The sequence below is a fragment of the Glandiceps talaboti genome, chromosome 18 (genome assembly GCF_964340395.1).
Source record: "Glandiceps talaboti chromosome 18, keGlaTala1.1, whole genome shotgun sequence".
Taxonomy (NCBI): domain Eukaryota; kingdom Metazoa; phylum Hemichordata; class Enteropneusta; family Spengelidae; genus Glandiceps; species Glandiceps talaboti.
This window is the reverse complement of record NC_135566.1, coordinates 14,772,384-14,790,045: the sequence shown is the minus strand read 5'-3', so window position 1 is coordinate 14,790,045 and position 17,662 is coordinate 14,772,384. Positions and strand designations below refer to the sequence as shown.

Sequence of the window (17,662 nt, the reverse complement as noted above, 5' to 3'; positions counted from 1 at the left end):
AGTAACACAGCATGATGCTTTTTTTTTTTTTTAAAGTTTTTCCTGTTACAAATTTCATAAAACAAAAGATACAGACACTGACAGAACACAAGCATAATTTAATATCAATGATACATTTTATCTCATTGTGAACGATAACAAAGCAAAATCACTATCGGTGAAACAAGAAAGATTCAAACACAGAGCTGTTTATTTGTGTTCACATTGTGAGATGAAATGTAACGTTTCATGTGTGTGTGTGTGTGTGTGTGTGTGTGTGTGTGTGTGTGTGTGTGTGTGTGTGTGTGTGCTATCAGTGCCTGTATTTCATTGTGCAAGATATATTTAGCATCATTGTGCTGTCGAAACTACATTGTATACAGTCTTTCTGGTTTGGTAGTACCTAAGGAACTGTTATTAAGATTTAATTTGCTGTGATGTGTACAAAGGTATGTATTCTCTGTTAAAGTGACACAAGCTGAGATTATCACTTTTTTTAACTCAAGTGAAAATACTTAGTAATACATAAAATCTCAACTCTCCTAGTATTAATGTCAGTGCATACCTTCTATGACTTTACAATTGTCGACAGGCATTGCTAGAACAGTTGATTGCATAGTAGGGATTTCTGTGACATGTTTACATACGTATGAAAAATTACGTCATCGCCTCATGTATACGAGATGTTGAATTCAGTCAGTTGTATACAGTAAGTGGTGGCTACATATGTTTACGCACATATAATACTATGAGTATGAGTGCCTTTTGAAAATTTTACACCTAAAATGTATGACCCCAGCCTGTCCCTCTTTAAATCAACTGGATGTGACTAGGGCAGATCTGAAGGTGCTAGGCAACACATTTTGGCAGTACTATTGCTATTTCATGACGGTTGAATGTTTTATAAGCTGGGAAATGTATGTTGAGTTTTGTAATTGTTAGTTTCATTCAGATTGATTGCAATGACAGTATCGATTATCGTAAACCATAGACCTCTTCACGGCACCGTCCAAAATGTGTTTCATATTTCATTGCTTCAGCAAAATATGTGCTCTGGCTTCAATGCAAGAATGCACAGTATCTCGCAAAATGGTAATTTGACGAGGTACTTTTTAGTTCATATAGCCTGTATGCATTATATGCTTGACCTGCATAGCAGGTATTCTGGATGTTTTTACCTGAAAATCCAAAGATTGTGTGTGTGTATATCAAGGCATGCTATGTGAAATTCATCAACTGTAGGTCCAGGGGGTGGGGGTAGGTAAGGGGTGGTTCTGTGCATATCAACTAATCACATAATTTATTACACAATATTAATATACCAATCTATCATTTCATTAAATTTATGAAATGGATATTTGATCACAATTGCCAGTAATTATAATCAGTCATGTCTAAATTGATTGAATCAGTAATTAATCAAGCAATCAATAAATAAATCATTTTAAACAATCAACCATACCAACTGCACATGTCAGCACATTAAACCGATCTACAGAGTCATTCATCAATGATGAAATCACACAAGATAAATGTATGAGTGACCATTTTTGAGTAATTACTAAGATTACTGTATATGAAAGGGCTTGAAAACTTACTTCCATGTATATCCATCACAAAATTTATAAATGTTGACTTGTTGGTTTTTCTTTTGCCATCACTGGATAATGTAGTGCTTAAGGGCACTTTTTTTTTGCTATGGTCAACCGAAGAACACTACAATATATTGCTAGCAGGTGCACCTTATAATATTGTAAAGGTCTATAACAGAACACTTTTCGATGTAGCACTAGTGGGGTCACTATTGTAAAGGTCTAATGCAGAACACTATTGGATGTAGTGCTAGAGGGTGTACTTCATTTGGAAGGTCTATTACAGAACACTTCGATGTAGCACTAGTGGAGACACGATTGTAAAGGTCTAATGCAGAACACTATTGGATGTAGTGCTAGAGGGTGCACTTTATTTTAAAGGTCTATTGCAGAACACTTCAATGTACTGCTAGAGGGTGTACTATATTGTAAACATCTATTGCAGAACACTTCAATGTAGTGCTAGAAGGCGCCCTTTATTGCAGTCTATTCAGAAAACTATTGGATGTAGTGCTAGAGGGTGTACTTTATGTGGAAGGGTCTATTACAGAACATTTATATTGTATGAAGTGCTAATGAGGACACCATTGTAAAGCTCTATTACAGCACAGTGTACAATATAGATCTAGAAGGTGCATTTCATCAGAAAGGTCTATTGTAGAGGTTTGAAAAGCACACTTAAAATTTTGCTACAAAAATCATTTCATATCACACGGAAACAGTTAAGACAAAAATAAACAGTGAAAATTTTTATTCCAGTGTCAACTTATCTCTCTCAAATTTATCACAATTGATTGAAATATCTTACCTTGAAATTGTCACTCTGATTACATACAAAGTAGAAGTAATAGAAAAAAATAAGAATTCCAGTGTCAACTTATCTGCATAATTCATGGTAATATCTTACCTGGAAGTTGGTGACAAGAAGCATACAACCACCAATAGCCCACAGAATCATGGCAGGGTATAGGAGGAAGGGCATCTCAGGTGTACTGAAGATGAACAGCAAAAAGGCACCAAGAAATAAAATGCTGAGAAAAAAACAAAATAGTAAAAGATAAGCAAATTTTTCATACACTTCTGTACAAAAACTTTGTAACGAGTAATAACGATACACCTTCTATATCACAATCATTGTATATTACTTTTTTTAATTCTTGTAATTCATACTATCAAACAAACACTTTTCATTTTTTTTTTGATGACCAAGAAATATCAACTGACGAATGCATAATAATGAACAATCACTCAAAATATTTACATTTTCAATACAGCCTTCAGTGATTGGCTAAGGCTTTGTCATGTGGTATGGAATAGTGACCCATAATGACCTCAATCTGCATATAGAGGGCACTATTCATTTTCTATTTCGATCAGTTTGATTCTGGAAGGAATATGTGTCTGTGTAGGATGTGTTATAAAACATTTATTGCCTGGCCGTATTTGGGCACTAGTAGACATCAGATTATCCCTCATGTTGTTATGTAGTAACTACTCCTTGGCTTTCAGCCTTAGGAGACGGGTTGCTACATAACAGCCCACAGGGTAATAGATATCTACTAGTGCCCTCATACTAGCCAGGTAATATTCCATATATGTACTGTATATATTCACTGCACTAGAATATATAGTTGTTCAACAAAGATTTATCTTATGAATAACATATTACTAGTATTTGTCATTGTCATTTTTCAATGATAGCCAAATATATGATATACTTTTATTTTTCAAAATATTTAAGATTCCAACGCATAGCCACAATTATGTTTAACATTTGCTAATTTAAACATCAAACACAAGTTGTACTTGGACATCTGAATTATGCATGCCTGTTTCATTACTTTTTATTTCAGCTTGAAAAATAGAAAACATTAAACACACAAGTTTTCATTTGAATATTTGTCTTCTAATTGCTATTTACAGTTTTGAATAATAAACACTTTCAAACATATAAGTTTCTGTTTTTCAATATCAAAATGAATTATAAATACTGTCATTTGCCACCCTCCAGACACCTTCTCGGGATAATGACAAGAAATCGATATTTCACTATTAATATTTGATATATTCTTATTCCCTCCGAGATGGAAACATAACTCTTACTCAGTTGCACAGTAGTGAATGCCGCTTACAAACTGAGCAGAATCATAACAAGCTTACAGCTTCCGGCCAACTCATTTCAAAAACTCATTTTGATAAATGTGTTCCAATATTACAGTGGCGATGAAAATAGAAGGGATGCCATCTCCTAAACTGTTTTACTGCTTGGGGGAGAACATCAGGCTACTCTTAATTGCCAGCAAAATCTTATTACACAGCTGTACATTCTTATGCTTTCACAATCAAATTTGGACAGCTGATTTATTATACATTTTAGCTTGGAGAAAAGTTCGCGTGACCTTATTTCAAAACGTGAGGTTTTGAGGTGAGTGGGCAGGAGGCAGAAAATGGAATTAGCAAGTGAAGAGAGGACTTCTAATAATGTAATATATCAGAAATAGGGTTTTCAAGCCATGCCTGATGATACACACTGTGTGAGTCTTACACAATCCCAGCGACTAACGACATTTTGTGAAGGTAAGGAAATTACACAACAAAAGTCACTTCACTTTTTTTATTATCTCCTTCCTTCACTCCTTAAATTGCAAGTGAAAGATATTATTTCATCCTAAACAATCTTTCTGATCATAAAAAACAATGGAAACAAATCGTGAGAAAACTTCTGCCATTGTAAAAGGTAGGTACATGTACTTTAAAGTAAACACCATTTGGTGATAGAAACATGGCTCCTACAGGTTGAAGAACATTTAAAACTCAACAATTTGAAACTGTTCAAAAAACACTCTCAAATACTAAGTTGAATATTTCCATTGTGACAATAGGTATTGAAAAGTAGAATATTTAATTAAAACTGTACTGGAAGGTTTTTTGAAACTTTTTGCTAGACATAATGACTTACTTGTACATATTGTACACCCTGAACACTGTTGAACCACCTGTGTACCTGAACATATAATATGGTATGAAAGTACACCTAATGAATCAAATTAATTTGGGGTCCACACCTTAAAATCAGCATCCCCAACATGATCACGATTTCAACCTGTTACTGTACTACATGTACTTATGGATCAAATCAACCTCTAATTAACATGCAAAATGTCTTATCATTGGTATTGTATTGTAATCTCTGAATATACATGAATTTACATATTATTCCCCAATATTTTTCTTCATTCATCCAAGGAAAATACAAATGACCGAAGGGATCCTTGTCACTACGAGTCTTGCGACTCGTAGTGGCAACCCGTATGTCATGAGTATTTTCAGGCTGAATGAAGAATAATATTGGGGAATAATATAGTCATACCATCGCCAGTAAAATAAAATAAAAATCGGGGAAAGTAATGGCAATTTTAGGCGTTTTGACTCATACTTCAAACACAGCAAAACCAATGATGAAGACACGCACTGCCGTGATGTAGAATGACGAGAGTATATAGTCCATTTATTTTTTTGAACCTGGCTCATGCATAGTATAATGTTGGTTGTCGGATCAAAAAAATCACAATTCAGTTACAGCTAGTGCAGCTTTAAAATAATTTCCGAGAAGCTGACGTTTCACGCCTGAATCCTTCATTCTACAGGTAGTATGTTCAAGTGTGAAATGACATCTCATTCTGTATATACTTCAGTTAGATATAGTAAATTACGTTTTCAAGAGATAATACAAATTAGTTCCAGATATTTTCATTTCAGATGATGCACATTACATTCACATATTTATTTAGTATGTAGAGCATCTGTAGAGTGTTCTACCCTGAATGCAAATGTAGCGTAAATGTAGATATATGTTTAGTATGAGATCACACACAGCTCTGAGTAGTTGCCTTCTCCCATTAAAAGCTTTTTTAAATATCTTTAAAATCCTACAAATACTCATGTCTGGCTAAAAGTGATTGTGATGGCAATCTCACGTAATGGCATCATATCACATTGATAGTGAAAAGCACAGTAATTCTTTCAGACGTGGAGCTTTTAACTTTACAGTTATATACTGTGCATGTTATATTTTGAATGGTATCATATCACTTTGAATGTGAAAAGCTTCTTCAATGCTTCTTGGGTTGTCGGTCGCTGAGCGGTTAGCTTGTATGCCCCTTACAACTGCAGTCTGGGTTTGAACCTTTCCAGAGTCTGTATTTATTTTTTACATGAAATATGTGAATACATCAGTTCTAAATTCAAGATGAGTAATCGTTTCTTTCTGAGAGATCTCAAAAGGAAGTAAAATCGTGCATCACAAGACTCAGGTCAAAGATCCTCTTTCAATTCGTAGTTTCATTTCACTTTCTTTAGCGTAAATTGTTTACTGACATACTCAACGACTTGGGTCATAAATTCTCTTTCAGTTATAAATTGTAGTGTCATTTCAATTTCAGCAGCAGAAAATGTCTATTCAAATTTTGGAAATACACGACTGAATTGATAATCTAAGTTGAAGTTAGGCTGTTCATGTATATGTATAATCATATGTACATACATCATGCACCTTTTTCACGTCAGTGTACATTTTATACGTTTCACTGAAGTCACTTTCAAGTTCAAATCCAACTCAGCATAGAACTCATTATGGACATACATGTACATGTACGTACTAATGATTACTTGCAATGGTATGCATGCATATTATTTTTTCACTGCAGTACAATACCAAAACCATTTGCATATTATTACCTGTATGCAAATGAGACTACAAGCATTTCATTTCACAAAACTAAGCAACATAAGTAAACACGCCATAGTTATATTTTTAGGAAATTTACTGTTTTGGATAAACACATATAACCATAACCTCATGACAAATGATTACCAGTGTTGGTACTCTTGGTCATGCTTGACATGTTTTCTGCTGCACTTCACTTGCATTGCTCATGCAAATACCCAAAGTATGACATCCTTGCACAGATGCCTAGTATTCATGCAGTATGAGGTATTCCATGGGTATTCATTGTATACAAAATCATATTCAATCTTAATCCTCTTTCTCCCTTGGGGGTAGCATACTTGTTTGTATACAACTAGTAGTACAAGTCAGAAGTGGTTTGATCAAACATATACTTAATATTTAAGAAATTTCCTGTTATGGATAGCACAGTATATACATAACATACCGATATATATATATATGTATGTATATATATATATATATATATATATATATATATATATATATATATATATATATATATATATATATATATATATATATATATATATATATATATATATATATATATATATATATATATATATATACACACACATATATAAGTAATTGTCAGGGTGGGTACTCTTGGTATTAAAAATGCACTCTCGCTAGCTCTATTTTCTGAGGTACTTTCAATGTGCTGCTCATGCCAATATCCAGAATATGTCACCCTTGTACACATCCACCGGGTTCTGTTTATACTACTATCCCCATAATACCATAAAATTTATCATTATCAATTTTCAGGAATGAATAAGGATAAACTCGATCATTTAATCGTATGCATGTACAAATTTGAATTTAAAGAGCCGAGTTGATAGTTAATAGCATTAACCATATTAGAAGTCGACAACTTTTAACTAACATTACACTTTACTCAAGCCCTTTGTATCCTTCACCTTTTCAAAAAATTTGATTATATTGCAATTTTTTATTTTCATTTTACTCTGACAGTATGCAGTTATTGTGCAATCTATATGTATCTGTAATGTTAGCTGCTAGCATCTATCTCATATAAACTTAATAAACCGAGGTGTATTAGTTTCATTGCATATTATGAGATTTCGTCTCAATACCATCTTATTAATGTCATCGACAACAATAAATATAATTTATTGCCAGCTGTACAAAAACCTAAATCAAAATAACTATTTATCTACACAGTAGCATCAACAGCTATCTTGTAAAGAAACCCTACTTCACTTGACATGTGTTCCACCATTTTAGAGATTTCCTGCAAGGGTTTATGGGAAACCCTCTGGTGATGACATTAAAATATGCACTCATCTCTTTGTTACAGTGACTGGGGCTTTAGCATTTTTTTTTGTAAAATCATGCGACCTGGATAATTGTATGAAACATTCATTCAATCTTGCCAGAAAACCTACTGTGAATGCATCATAAATATGTATATTTTCAGCTTTTTTCTTTAGATGATTAGTTTGATAATTTTGGTATGTAGTTTGATAGAATTATTCCAGCATTCTAAATAATATAACATAAATAAAAATAAATAGGAAAATGTGAACATTTGGTTACCATGGTAGCATAGCATTTAATTTATGACCAGTCAGAGGTTACAGGTCAAAATTCAAAATCTACAGATTTCTTAGCTCAATGTGATGTATAATTTCTGAAGAATTAACTGCTTTTAGGACAGCTCCCTTGGTGGTTAGTACAACAAGAAGGTCAACATTAAATGTTCTAGGTTTTTCGTCATTACTTTTGTAGATGACATTAAACAAATACTACCTCACTCAATCTTATTAGAACTGCATGATAAAAACTGACAAGTCAGTAGGTTTTCAAGATTGGGGCAACATTTAGTTTTAGTCTTGTTTCTCACAAAATGTCCTTCAAAAATATGAGTTAGTCAGTTCTTTAGCATATAGTGAAAAATCCATCCCCAGGTTGAATGCAGTTCTATTATAATGATGCCACAGAAGTCATTACTTTAGCAGAAAATACTTTGTTAGGCACTTAAAATAAGTTTATGATTATCTGGTTGGCAAAATATTTGAGTCCGATGGGTGATTAGAGACACATGAATCAAGTAATGTAGCTTGTACGATTATGTCTAGTAGCATAGATGAGTGGCACACAGTATGACTTAAACGCACATACTATGGTATGTTCATTCTTACAGCTAAAACGATGTTGGTTTGGTGTTTCACTCATGTAAAATCATTTTATACACACACTCAGACAACTTTTAATGCAAAAGAAACAATTACACAGGTGTCGCACACAGTGAGGATGTAGAAGTAGTCAAGTTGAAATGTTGATTATCAGTTAGAAAATATTGCAGCCATTCAAATCATCCTGTCCATGTATAATGTTTTCATTAGAAGCCTGTTTTTACTGCACTGTGAAAGAATAGCAATGATTATCACTGTTCAATGTGATTGGGTAAAGGATCCTGCTGTTTGTGTGTTGTGTCTCTGTTAAAATGTTAGTCTAGAGTTGAAAAATGTTTATCTTTGTGTCAAAACGTGATGTCCCATGAGTGAAACATTAAACCTACGTCATTTTAGCTGTAAACATCAAGTCCAAGGATAAAAGAGTGGATGTGACTCACCAGCTGAGCTGGTTAATTTAATCAATGCAAATTAATCCAATTAGTATTCTGACTCTTGCCAATGATCCATCAGATAGCAAGATTATCTCCTTATTGTATTATACATTGATTAAATCACACTAAACTACCTATGTGTCAACTGGGAATTGGTTCATGCTAAAAACAAAACTGCAGTTAGTCAGAGCAAGCATGTGTACTTCCTCTGTGTTACATATCAAAATACTGAATATTCTCTAAATTTTATTGCCATTTATATTAGACGACCAGAATCAGCTGGCAGTCATGACTAAATTAATGTATCAAAACACTAAATACTGTGTTTTAGAAATCTTTATGGATTTAATCATGATTTCATATCCCCATTGCTGATTCTCTATTCCTATATCATATCACATGGCTGATTTAACATATATAATGGACTTGATGAATATTTCAAGTTTACTTCATATGACAATCTGACTAGATTGTGATCAAGACTTCTCATATTTTCTTCTAATAATCTTATCATCATACTTACCAATTTAAAATGATTTATCGATTACATATCAAGTGAATTTTTAAGTTGACAGATGTTTTTTCAGAAATTGAATAGATTTCTTTTTCAGAAGTAATTGATAGAATCTCACGATGCATGAATGTCAGGGTGGAATCCTTGGGGCAACTATATAAATTGTACTTTCATGAGTGTATCAAGTGAAAGTGCAGCAGAAAACACTGCAAATATGAGTGCAAATACCTTGAGTAAACCCACACTGACACTCATGGGGTTCTGTTATTATTAACATACGATGTTTATCTAAATCAGTAAATTTGTATAATATACCAGTGTGCATCCATGTATTTGTTGTGTGCAATTGATAGTGCACTTGTTTGCATACGGGTATACAGTAATATGACAGAACCCTGTGACTTGCAAGTGCGGGTGTGACGCACTCGAGGTATTTGCATTGAGGGCAGTGTTCTCTGTGGCAGTACTTTCACAAATGTTGCAAGTGAAAGTGGTGCAGAAAACATTACAAGCACACGTGCAAATACCCCTGAGTACCCACACTGGCACTCACATGGCATGGGGTTCTGTTATTATTACATATGTTTATCCAGAACAGCAAATTTCCATAAAAATGATACTGCGTCACAGTGTGTGATCGTATGCTTTCATGTACAACAAATGGTTGCATCCTCATTTGCATATCATTTCCATACAGCTATGCAATAATGTTTTCAGTATTGCACTGCAATGCAAATATCACTACTATGGGCATGCAACGGAGCAAGTAATCTCTGGTACATATGTAATAACTATGTTTAATATCAGTATTGAACTGCTGTGCATATACTAATAGTATCTGTATTTTTGTGTGTACACAGGTCCATGTAATCATCAGTACATATGCAATGATTTTTCTTTTCAATTCAGTTTCTTTTTCCTTGCTGAAGTCTATAATCTACCATTCCCTCTCATATTGAACTTAATCTGTAGGAATACAATGTCAGTAGTCAGTCTAGAATTCCAAGACTTGTTATCCCTTAAAATCACTCTGTACCTTTTACGATTGGCTTACAGTTAATCCTTGATTGACAGTGTTCATGAACTCTTCAACTGATATGATTGAATTTGAACAGTTTTAATTGGATCTCGCAAGCTCAAAGTCAGTGAATTATCACAGGACTGCTAATACTTGGCACTGTTAAACTGAGAATTAAGTGTTTGGTAAGTGTTTCAACAACTCACATGAACTGTGACATTAGTGGATGACTTTGATGAAATGTACAATCCATGCAGTGATACCACACCTTAGGAGCCTATGTCAGATTAGGATTAAAGTTAGGATATAACATTTTGTCTGGGAGAACTAAAGAGAAGGTTGATCCTGAAAAAGAGAGCAATCTTTTGTAATCTCTACGGCGCCACCGACAAGATACACTAAGTAGTACAAGACCACGGAATTCTACTATTAGGGTGCAGATCTAGAAATGTGTTATTTCCTTCTATTGTCAGCAAACAGGTTAAATTATATGAAAGTTTAAGAAATAGTATTGTTTTCATCAATTCCAAAATCCCCATCACATCAATCTAGCAAATGTAGTAAGAAGTTTAGCAACGAAGTAGAAAAGTGGACTAACTGTACAAATAATACATTAATGTATTCAAGCTAGGGAGTTCAAGTTAGGGATATAAATTGGGTAAAACTCCTTAGCAGAGACCTGATATGTCTCGTCTGTAATGAATTACCACTGTAATAAATGTGTCCAAGCAGTTCTATGATCAATAGGTAGGAATTAGTCATCTGTGACTTGTAAAGGCTACACTGAATCTCCCCATCTCACCTATAAAGGTAATTATTCAAACCTGTAGTTGTTGCAAAGCTGAAAGTAGTGACTGGTGGGTATACAAGTACCTGAATAAACAAGTTAGAAACATAACTATGTACATGTACCGTTTAAAACTGACTAATCAGACAGAAGCTAGATAACTAATTGATTGTGCAGTTTTCAGAAACATGTAAATACATGCGAGAATGAATGTTCATGGACTCTGGGTTCATACTTAGTAATGAATTTCTACTCATAGTCAAAAATTTCTTGGAAACAAGTCCCAAATTTTCATCAAGGGGCTATTGTAGTACACCCTGACGATGCTGATGAGACGTCTGCGAAAATTTGATGCTCGCTTCCAAGATATTTTTTTGACTTTGTGAGTAGAAATTCATTATACGTATGTACATATATAGTATTAGAATTCGAAATAATTCCACATATCACTTACTATTCATGTATTTGTTAGGGACATCACCACTTCAAATGATAATAAATTGTGTAATTTTAACAATATATTTCAACCTACCTGGCACAAATCTTAGAAACTCTGGTTCCTGCTTTGTCATATATAAATCCATTTGGTAGAGTACTTAATGAGACTGCAAATGCTGCCATGGTGAAAATAAGACTGAAGCTGCTATCTTGATACTGACAAGTTTTAGGTTCATTTTCCACCATTTGGTCCGTGAGGTTCCCATTGTTGGAACACGTATCGAAGTAACCACCATCCTGCAACACATGCTGTAGTGATGGCCAGCCGTAGATACAGCCAGCAAAGCACAGGTTTTCAAATATTGCGAGAATTAGAGTCCAGCTCTTCCGACAGCAGATCTGGCAACCACTCATACAACAGCACATGGTTGCGTACATTCAGTGCAGGAAATCTCTCATCAAATATAGAAAATACAAATGTTACGTGATGAAATCTTGGAAGAATTATGCAGACTTCAGCTATGCTACAATGACATAATGGTTTTCGCAGTTACAAATTCAGCAATACATTAGAATGAGAAGTATTCCTGCGAAGTAGAGTTGTCACTTGGTCATTATATTTGGTTTTCTTGATAAAATCATTCAGCTCTCAGTTGATCTTCAGGCTACTGGCAATAAAGCTAACACAAGAATATAAAGTTAATCCAGGAAAGGCTGCTACAGACTTGCTACATCCCGTGTACGTGATCCGCTGTGACTGCTGCTATACATAATGTAGGGGGTTGGACTGTATATCTGTAAAACAGTCACATCTCCAAGCTGTCCGATGAATCATCTGAACACACTATAGATATGTCACTTCTCAACTGTTGCTTTGAATATGATAATGTCAAAGAAATTCACAATGGTTCATTACACATAGAATCCTTAATATACAGTCTGTTTAAAAAAGCCTATAATTGCCCACGTAGGATAGTGTCCATCAACTTCTTCAATATCACCTACAAAAGCAAGCAGAAAACGAGTTTTTTAAATAATGAATTTATATAGTTTTGCCAGAGGGGAACATCTGCTCTACAAACAAGAGCAGTTTTCGCCCGCGTCGTGTCTGATCCAGTGTCTGATTGCAACCCTTCATCTTTTTGGTAATTTGTAGTCGCCTGAAGAAGTTCAAGATCAGAAGTTGATAACCCATTGAATTATTACTATAATCCTCTTGTGTGTTCATGTGTTCTACTAGAAACAGCTCAGGATTACAAAGTAGTGAGTATTCTTCCTGTACAAACGATCTCCTAATCCATGCATGCATGTGTAATTGTAATATGTGTGTTTGCCTGGAGGTTCCACTAGCTAATATGTAATATTGTAATTTGTGTGTTTGCCTTAAGGGAAGGTCATGATCAGATCACAAGCCCTGGACTCATCTTGAAATGATTACAATACAACCAAACTATGTATGACAGCTTGACTTAGCGAAGCAATAAACAAAATTACACAAGTCAGACACAGTAGTGTTTAATAGACTGCGGCAGGTCAATGCTAGTAATTGCAACTGTAGAGGTGAGCCAGTGTCAAAACAATCAAGACATTCAACTGTGGCTCTTTTGATTAAATAACAGCATAGACCTTGTTTCTTTGCACTTCTAGTACTAAAAACTATAATGTAATGAGTGTTTCAAATGTACATGTATAACCATAGAATTGAAAATGAGATTATGAGATTTAATAAAAGTATCCGTAGCATCAAACTACAATTGTAGATACTTGATTTTTTCCGTTGAATTACTCTTATTAATGTGAGTTGATCCAATCCATCTAAACTAAACCACCCTCTGTAAAGTGTGAGCTCTGTCAGCCAATATGGGCTGAACCATTCTCGATGAAATGCAAGCTCACTGAGTCCATATTAATGTAGATTCCGACATTCAGCCCATCCAAAACTAGACCATATGCTGTATAAAATATGTGAGTGATACCAGTCAATATGGACTGAACAGTTCTCAATGAAATGCAAGCTCATCAAGTCCATCTACAGAAAACCCTTATCCATTAGTGTCTACTCATTCAGTCCATTCAAACTAAACAATCCTGTGTAAAATGTGAGCACTGCTATATCTCGCCGATGTGGACGGGAAAAATTCTCAATGAAATGCAAGTTCATCGAGTCCATCTACATCAAATCCCCTACATAACATTGTAATCTCATCCAGCGAAGCTAGGACGTGTCACTCACAGTGAAATATTACTTTGTTCCGTCCATCTTGATCAAACCAAAAGTAAACTGTATACAAACTAACACCTACATGTATATGTAGCATTAAAAATTCAAAATACAGGATTTTATCTCTGATTCTAGATCTCTACATGGTTTATCATCAGTTTTGTGATGATACAATCAGAGATACTTTTATACATGTATGAAAAAAATTAAAATACATGTAATTCATGGTTTTCTTTATGCACTTGCAAACAACCGTGATAAATTAATCCTTTTTCCCCAACTACACTGCAGTGTTTACTTGTGTACAAACAAATACCCCTTGGTGGAAAGAGAATAAAATATGTCATTACTCCATGGTGATAAAGACATTTTTGAATCATGTGATTGTCTTGAATCAAAATCTACTAGCCTCTGGCGCTATAAGTACATGTAAATGTATATATTTCCTGATCGCATGACAAATATTGAAGAATAATACATGTACCTCATTATCCTATGACCATAATTAAGTCTTTCCTCTAGCATAATGATTTACAGAAATCAATATAGCGTGTTTAACTTCCACTATGGTTATAAATATCATGGCCATCAAACATAACATTTCATATGCATGTTTCAACAAAGTTATCACTCAAGGTAATTGTTTTTAATTAAGCACAATATGTTTGAATGCTGTAAAACCAGAAGTAGAATGAGTTATTTCTACTCATGCAATGAATAATGGACATGTCACTGGCGCAAATTCAGAACCGCACTAATTTGTTAGTACTCTCATTGAATATGTGATTCTACTATAACCGAACATGTGATTTACCACAGAACTTGTAATGCAATTTTACCAGATTAGAAGGCCTACATGTATGCAAACAGAATATTTCAAACTACAGAGTATACTCAACCAGTAGGATTTACTGATTTACATGTAAACCATGTTTGAACCAGCTAACAACATGATGAACAATTTTGAAAGGAACACACAGACACATATACAATGATCACAAGAGTCTCATCGGATTAAAAGGTTCAAAAGAAATATTTCTGACTCGCATTTAACTGTCTACACACAGTCATGTACATGTTATATGCACTGTACATGTTATATGTGTTTTGAAATCTTGCATTCTATTCCATGTCTTGGCAAACAATAATTTTGAAGGTAACATGCTCACAAGACTAATCGGATGGTATCTTTAGCCAAGCAAATAGAATATATCAATAGAATTTAAGCCAATTTGATGCACCACTGACGCACACAACTTCTAGTGACGCACCAAAATTTGGTGTTCCCCTATCTCTTACTATGTTGTGACCAGTATGCCCTCTAAGCCAATTTGACACACCACTGACATATTCAATTTCTAGTGACGCACCAAAATTTGGTGTTCCCCTATCTCTTACTATGTGGTGACTCATAAGAATGCCAGTTTCTATCATACTGACGCGCAAAAAAAAAATTTGGCTATCATTGAGGGCACACTGGTATGTATTTCTGAGAGTCACTGCAATCACTAGTTCAATTAATGTCACACTAGGAAGTGACTTATCACACACAAATGATTATACCATGCACGAGCCAGGATCAACAAAAAATACAGAATGTATACTTTGGTTGCTCTGTCACAACTCGCATCTACATCCTTGGTTCTGCTGTGTTCAAAATATCAAATTCAAAACACTCTAAATTGCCATTACTTTCCCCAACTTTTTTATATTACTGGCAATGGTATAATTATATATTCTTCATTCAGTCAGAAAACATTCATGACCTAAGGGTTGTCACCACTCGTCTAGCGACTCGCGGTGACAAGGGCTCCTTAGGTCACTCGTATTTTCCTTGGCTGAATAAAGAAAAATATTGGGGAATAATATCTGATTACAGTGCATTACATACATACAAATGTATGATGTAAACTACTCATTAGATAAGGGAGACAAAATGGAATAAATCAATCTGAAAGTTATACATGTTGACTTCCTTATACAGGCTTCAACCTGTGTTTTGAACTGATTTTAACAATGTAAATCACTGTAAAAGAAGCACAAGGTGTAAATGGTACAATGTATGTTTCTGAGCATCACTGCTGTAAGTCACACACATCATTAGAGAACCACAGCGGTGAGTAAACTGCCAGAAGGTGTCAAATGGAGTAATTCTGATAGACATATCTGTTAGTTACACACGTCATCCAAGTCATCAAGGTATTACAATATTAGGTAACGACTTGCTCACTCTGGACCATCAAGCATATAGAGACTCCTCTTTAGCGCTGTTGGGCTATTATGATAAATGTAGTCAATTTACAACAGCTAGTTGCATGTGGTGGGTAAAATTACATGGAAATCAAATCACATCCGAGCAATTTGCTGCACTAACAGTGTCCACCTTTAACAAGTACGATTGTCAGAAATGGTTCTAGAAACTGTCAGGAAATGCCTTTATTGAATGACTAATAAGCATTAATATACAAAGTACCTTCCAGCCATTTTTTGTCATTGAATACTTGGATCTTGGTAAAGCTTTCACACAATTACATACATGTAGCTTCTACCTTTCTTAGGCATTGTGGGAGTTGTCTCACAGCTTCTTTCACCTGATTAACAAACCAAAACTCGACTGACAAAATTCATGATGGCTCTCTGAAAAGACTATTTGCTCTGGTGGAATGCGAAATTGTATTAAAAGTACACTCACTATTCATCAAAAAGCTCCCTCTAACAGAAGAATCAAGCGTTGACAAATTACTTGAAAATCTATTTATGGGAAGCCTTTGGATTTTAACCAGTCAAGAGGCCAGACATACAGTCTACACGTTAAAGAATGATGCATTAAATTACATGTATAAAGACTACTGACTGACATACATCCATTCAAACATTACTTTACACTTTTATTTCATTTACAAGATGAAATATAACTTGTATGAAGTCAAAAACGTATGAATTATGAAGTTACATGAAGATTATAACATGACTCTTTCTCATACAATTTATCAAACCTGTTCAATTCTCATAACCGAACCAATCATAGTTTAAGCCACCAACCCCAGACTATATTCTCATGCAAAAAGATAAAATTATGACAATTTATTTCTACTTCCCTGTAGATTTTCTTGCCAAAGTACAGTCACTTTTTTAAAATCTCTCATTTCAGAGAGAAACAATGTGATTTCAGCCTATAACAGTACAGTCTGCATAGTGTGTTTGTCTATTAAATTCTGAATCACATAATTGTCTTGATTTGCTTCTTTTTTAAAGCCTCATCAATTGTTAGAGAAGTATTGTGACCAACGAGTATCTTGTCGTTGGGTCAAATTATTTTTAAAAAAAAACAAAATGTAAAATAAAATAAAATCCCAACCTATTCTCTGAAGTCATTTATTATATCGGAAACAAACATTTTATCAATTTTTGCCCAAATAAAAACTTGATGTCATGTGAAATCAAAGTATTGGTTTCATTCACTTTTCCGTATCAGTATAGGGTTAGTATTGATCTGAACTATTAGAGGCAGAAATAATGTATGGGTGTTGCTGGGGAACTTCCATTAAGAAATGAGTTGTCAACTGTTTGTATTGTTATAAAATTACAACAACAGAAACAGCTGACAACATGTTTAACAGAAGTTGCCTGGGAAGGTTCATATGTCACTTCCGCCTATGTTGTGATCGATGAATGAAACCAACAAATTATTTTATCTTATTTTATATAACATCTAAGTTGGTATTGAACATAATGAATTCACAAAGTGTCCTTTCTCTGTAACTTCAGAC

General features: G+C 34.3%; 1 protein-coding gene across 1 annotated transcript in view; it reads right to left on the bottom strand.

Moving 5' to 3' along the window:
• The window catches only part of LOC144449727 (equilibrative nucleobase transporter 1-like), a 35,123-nt gene extending 23,026 nt beyond the window's left edge, over nucleotides 1–12,097 (bottom strand). The window contains exons 1-2 of the mRNA XM_078140305.1: nucleotides 11,766–12,097; nucleotides 2,479–2,602 (exon numbers count right to left, since the gene is read on the bottom strand). Of these exons, the coding sequence (XP_077996431.1) occupies nucleotides 2,479–2,602; nucleotides 11,766–12,097 (456 nt within the window). The remainder of the gene's footprint in view (nucleotides 1–2,478; nucleotides 2,603–11,765) is intronic.
• Between the last annotated feature and the right edge of the window lie 5,565 nt (nucleotides 12,098–17,662).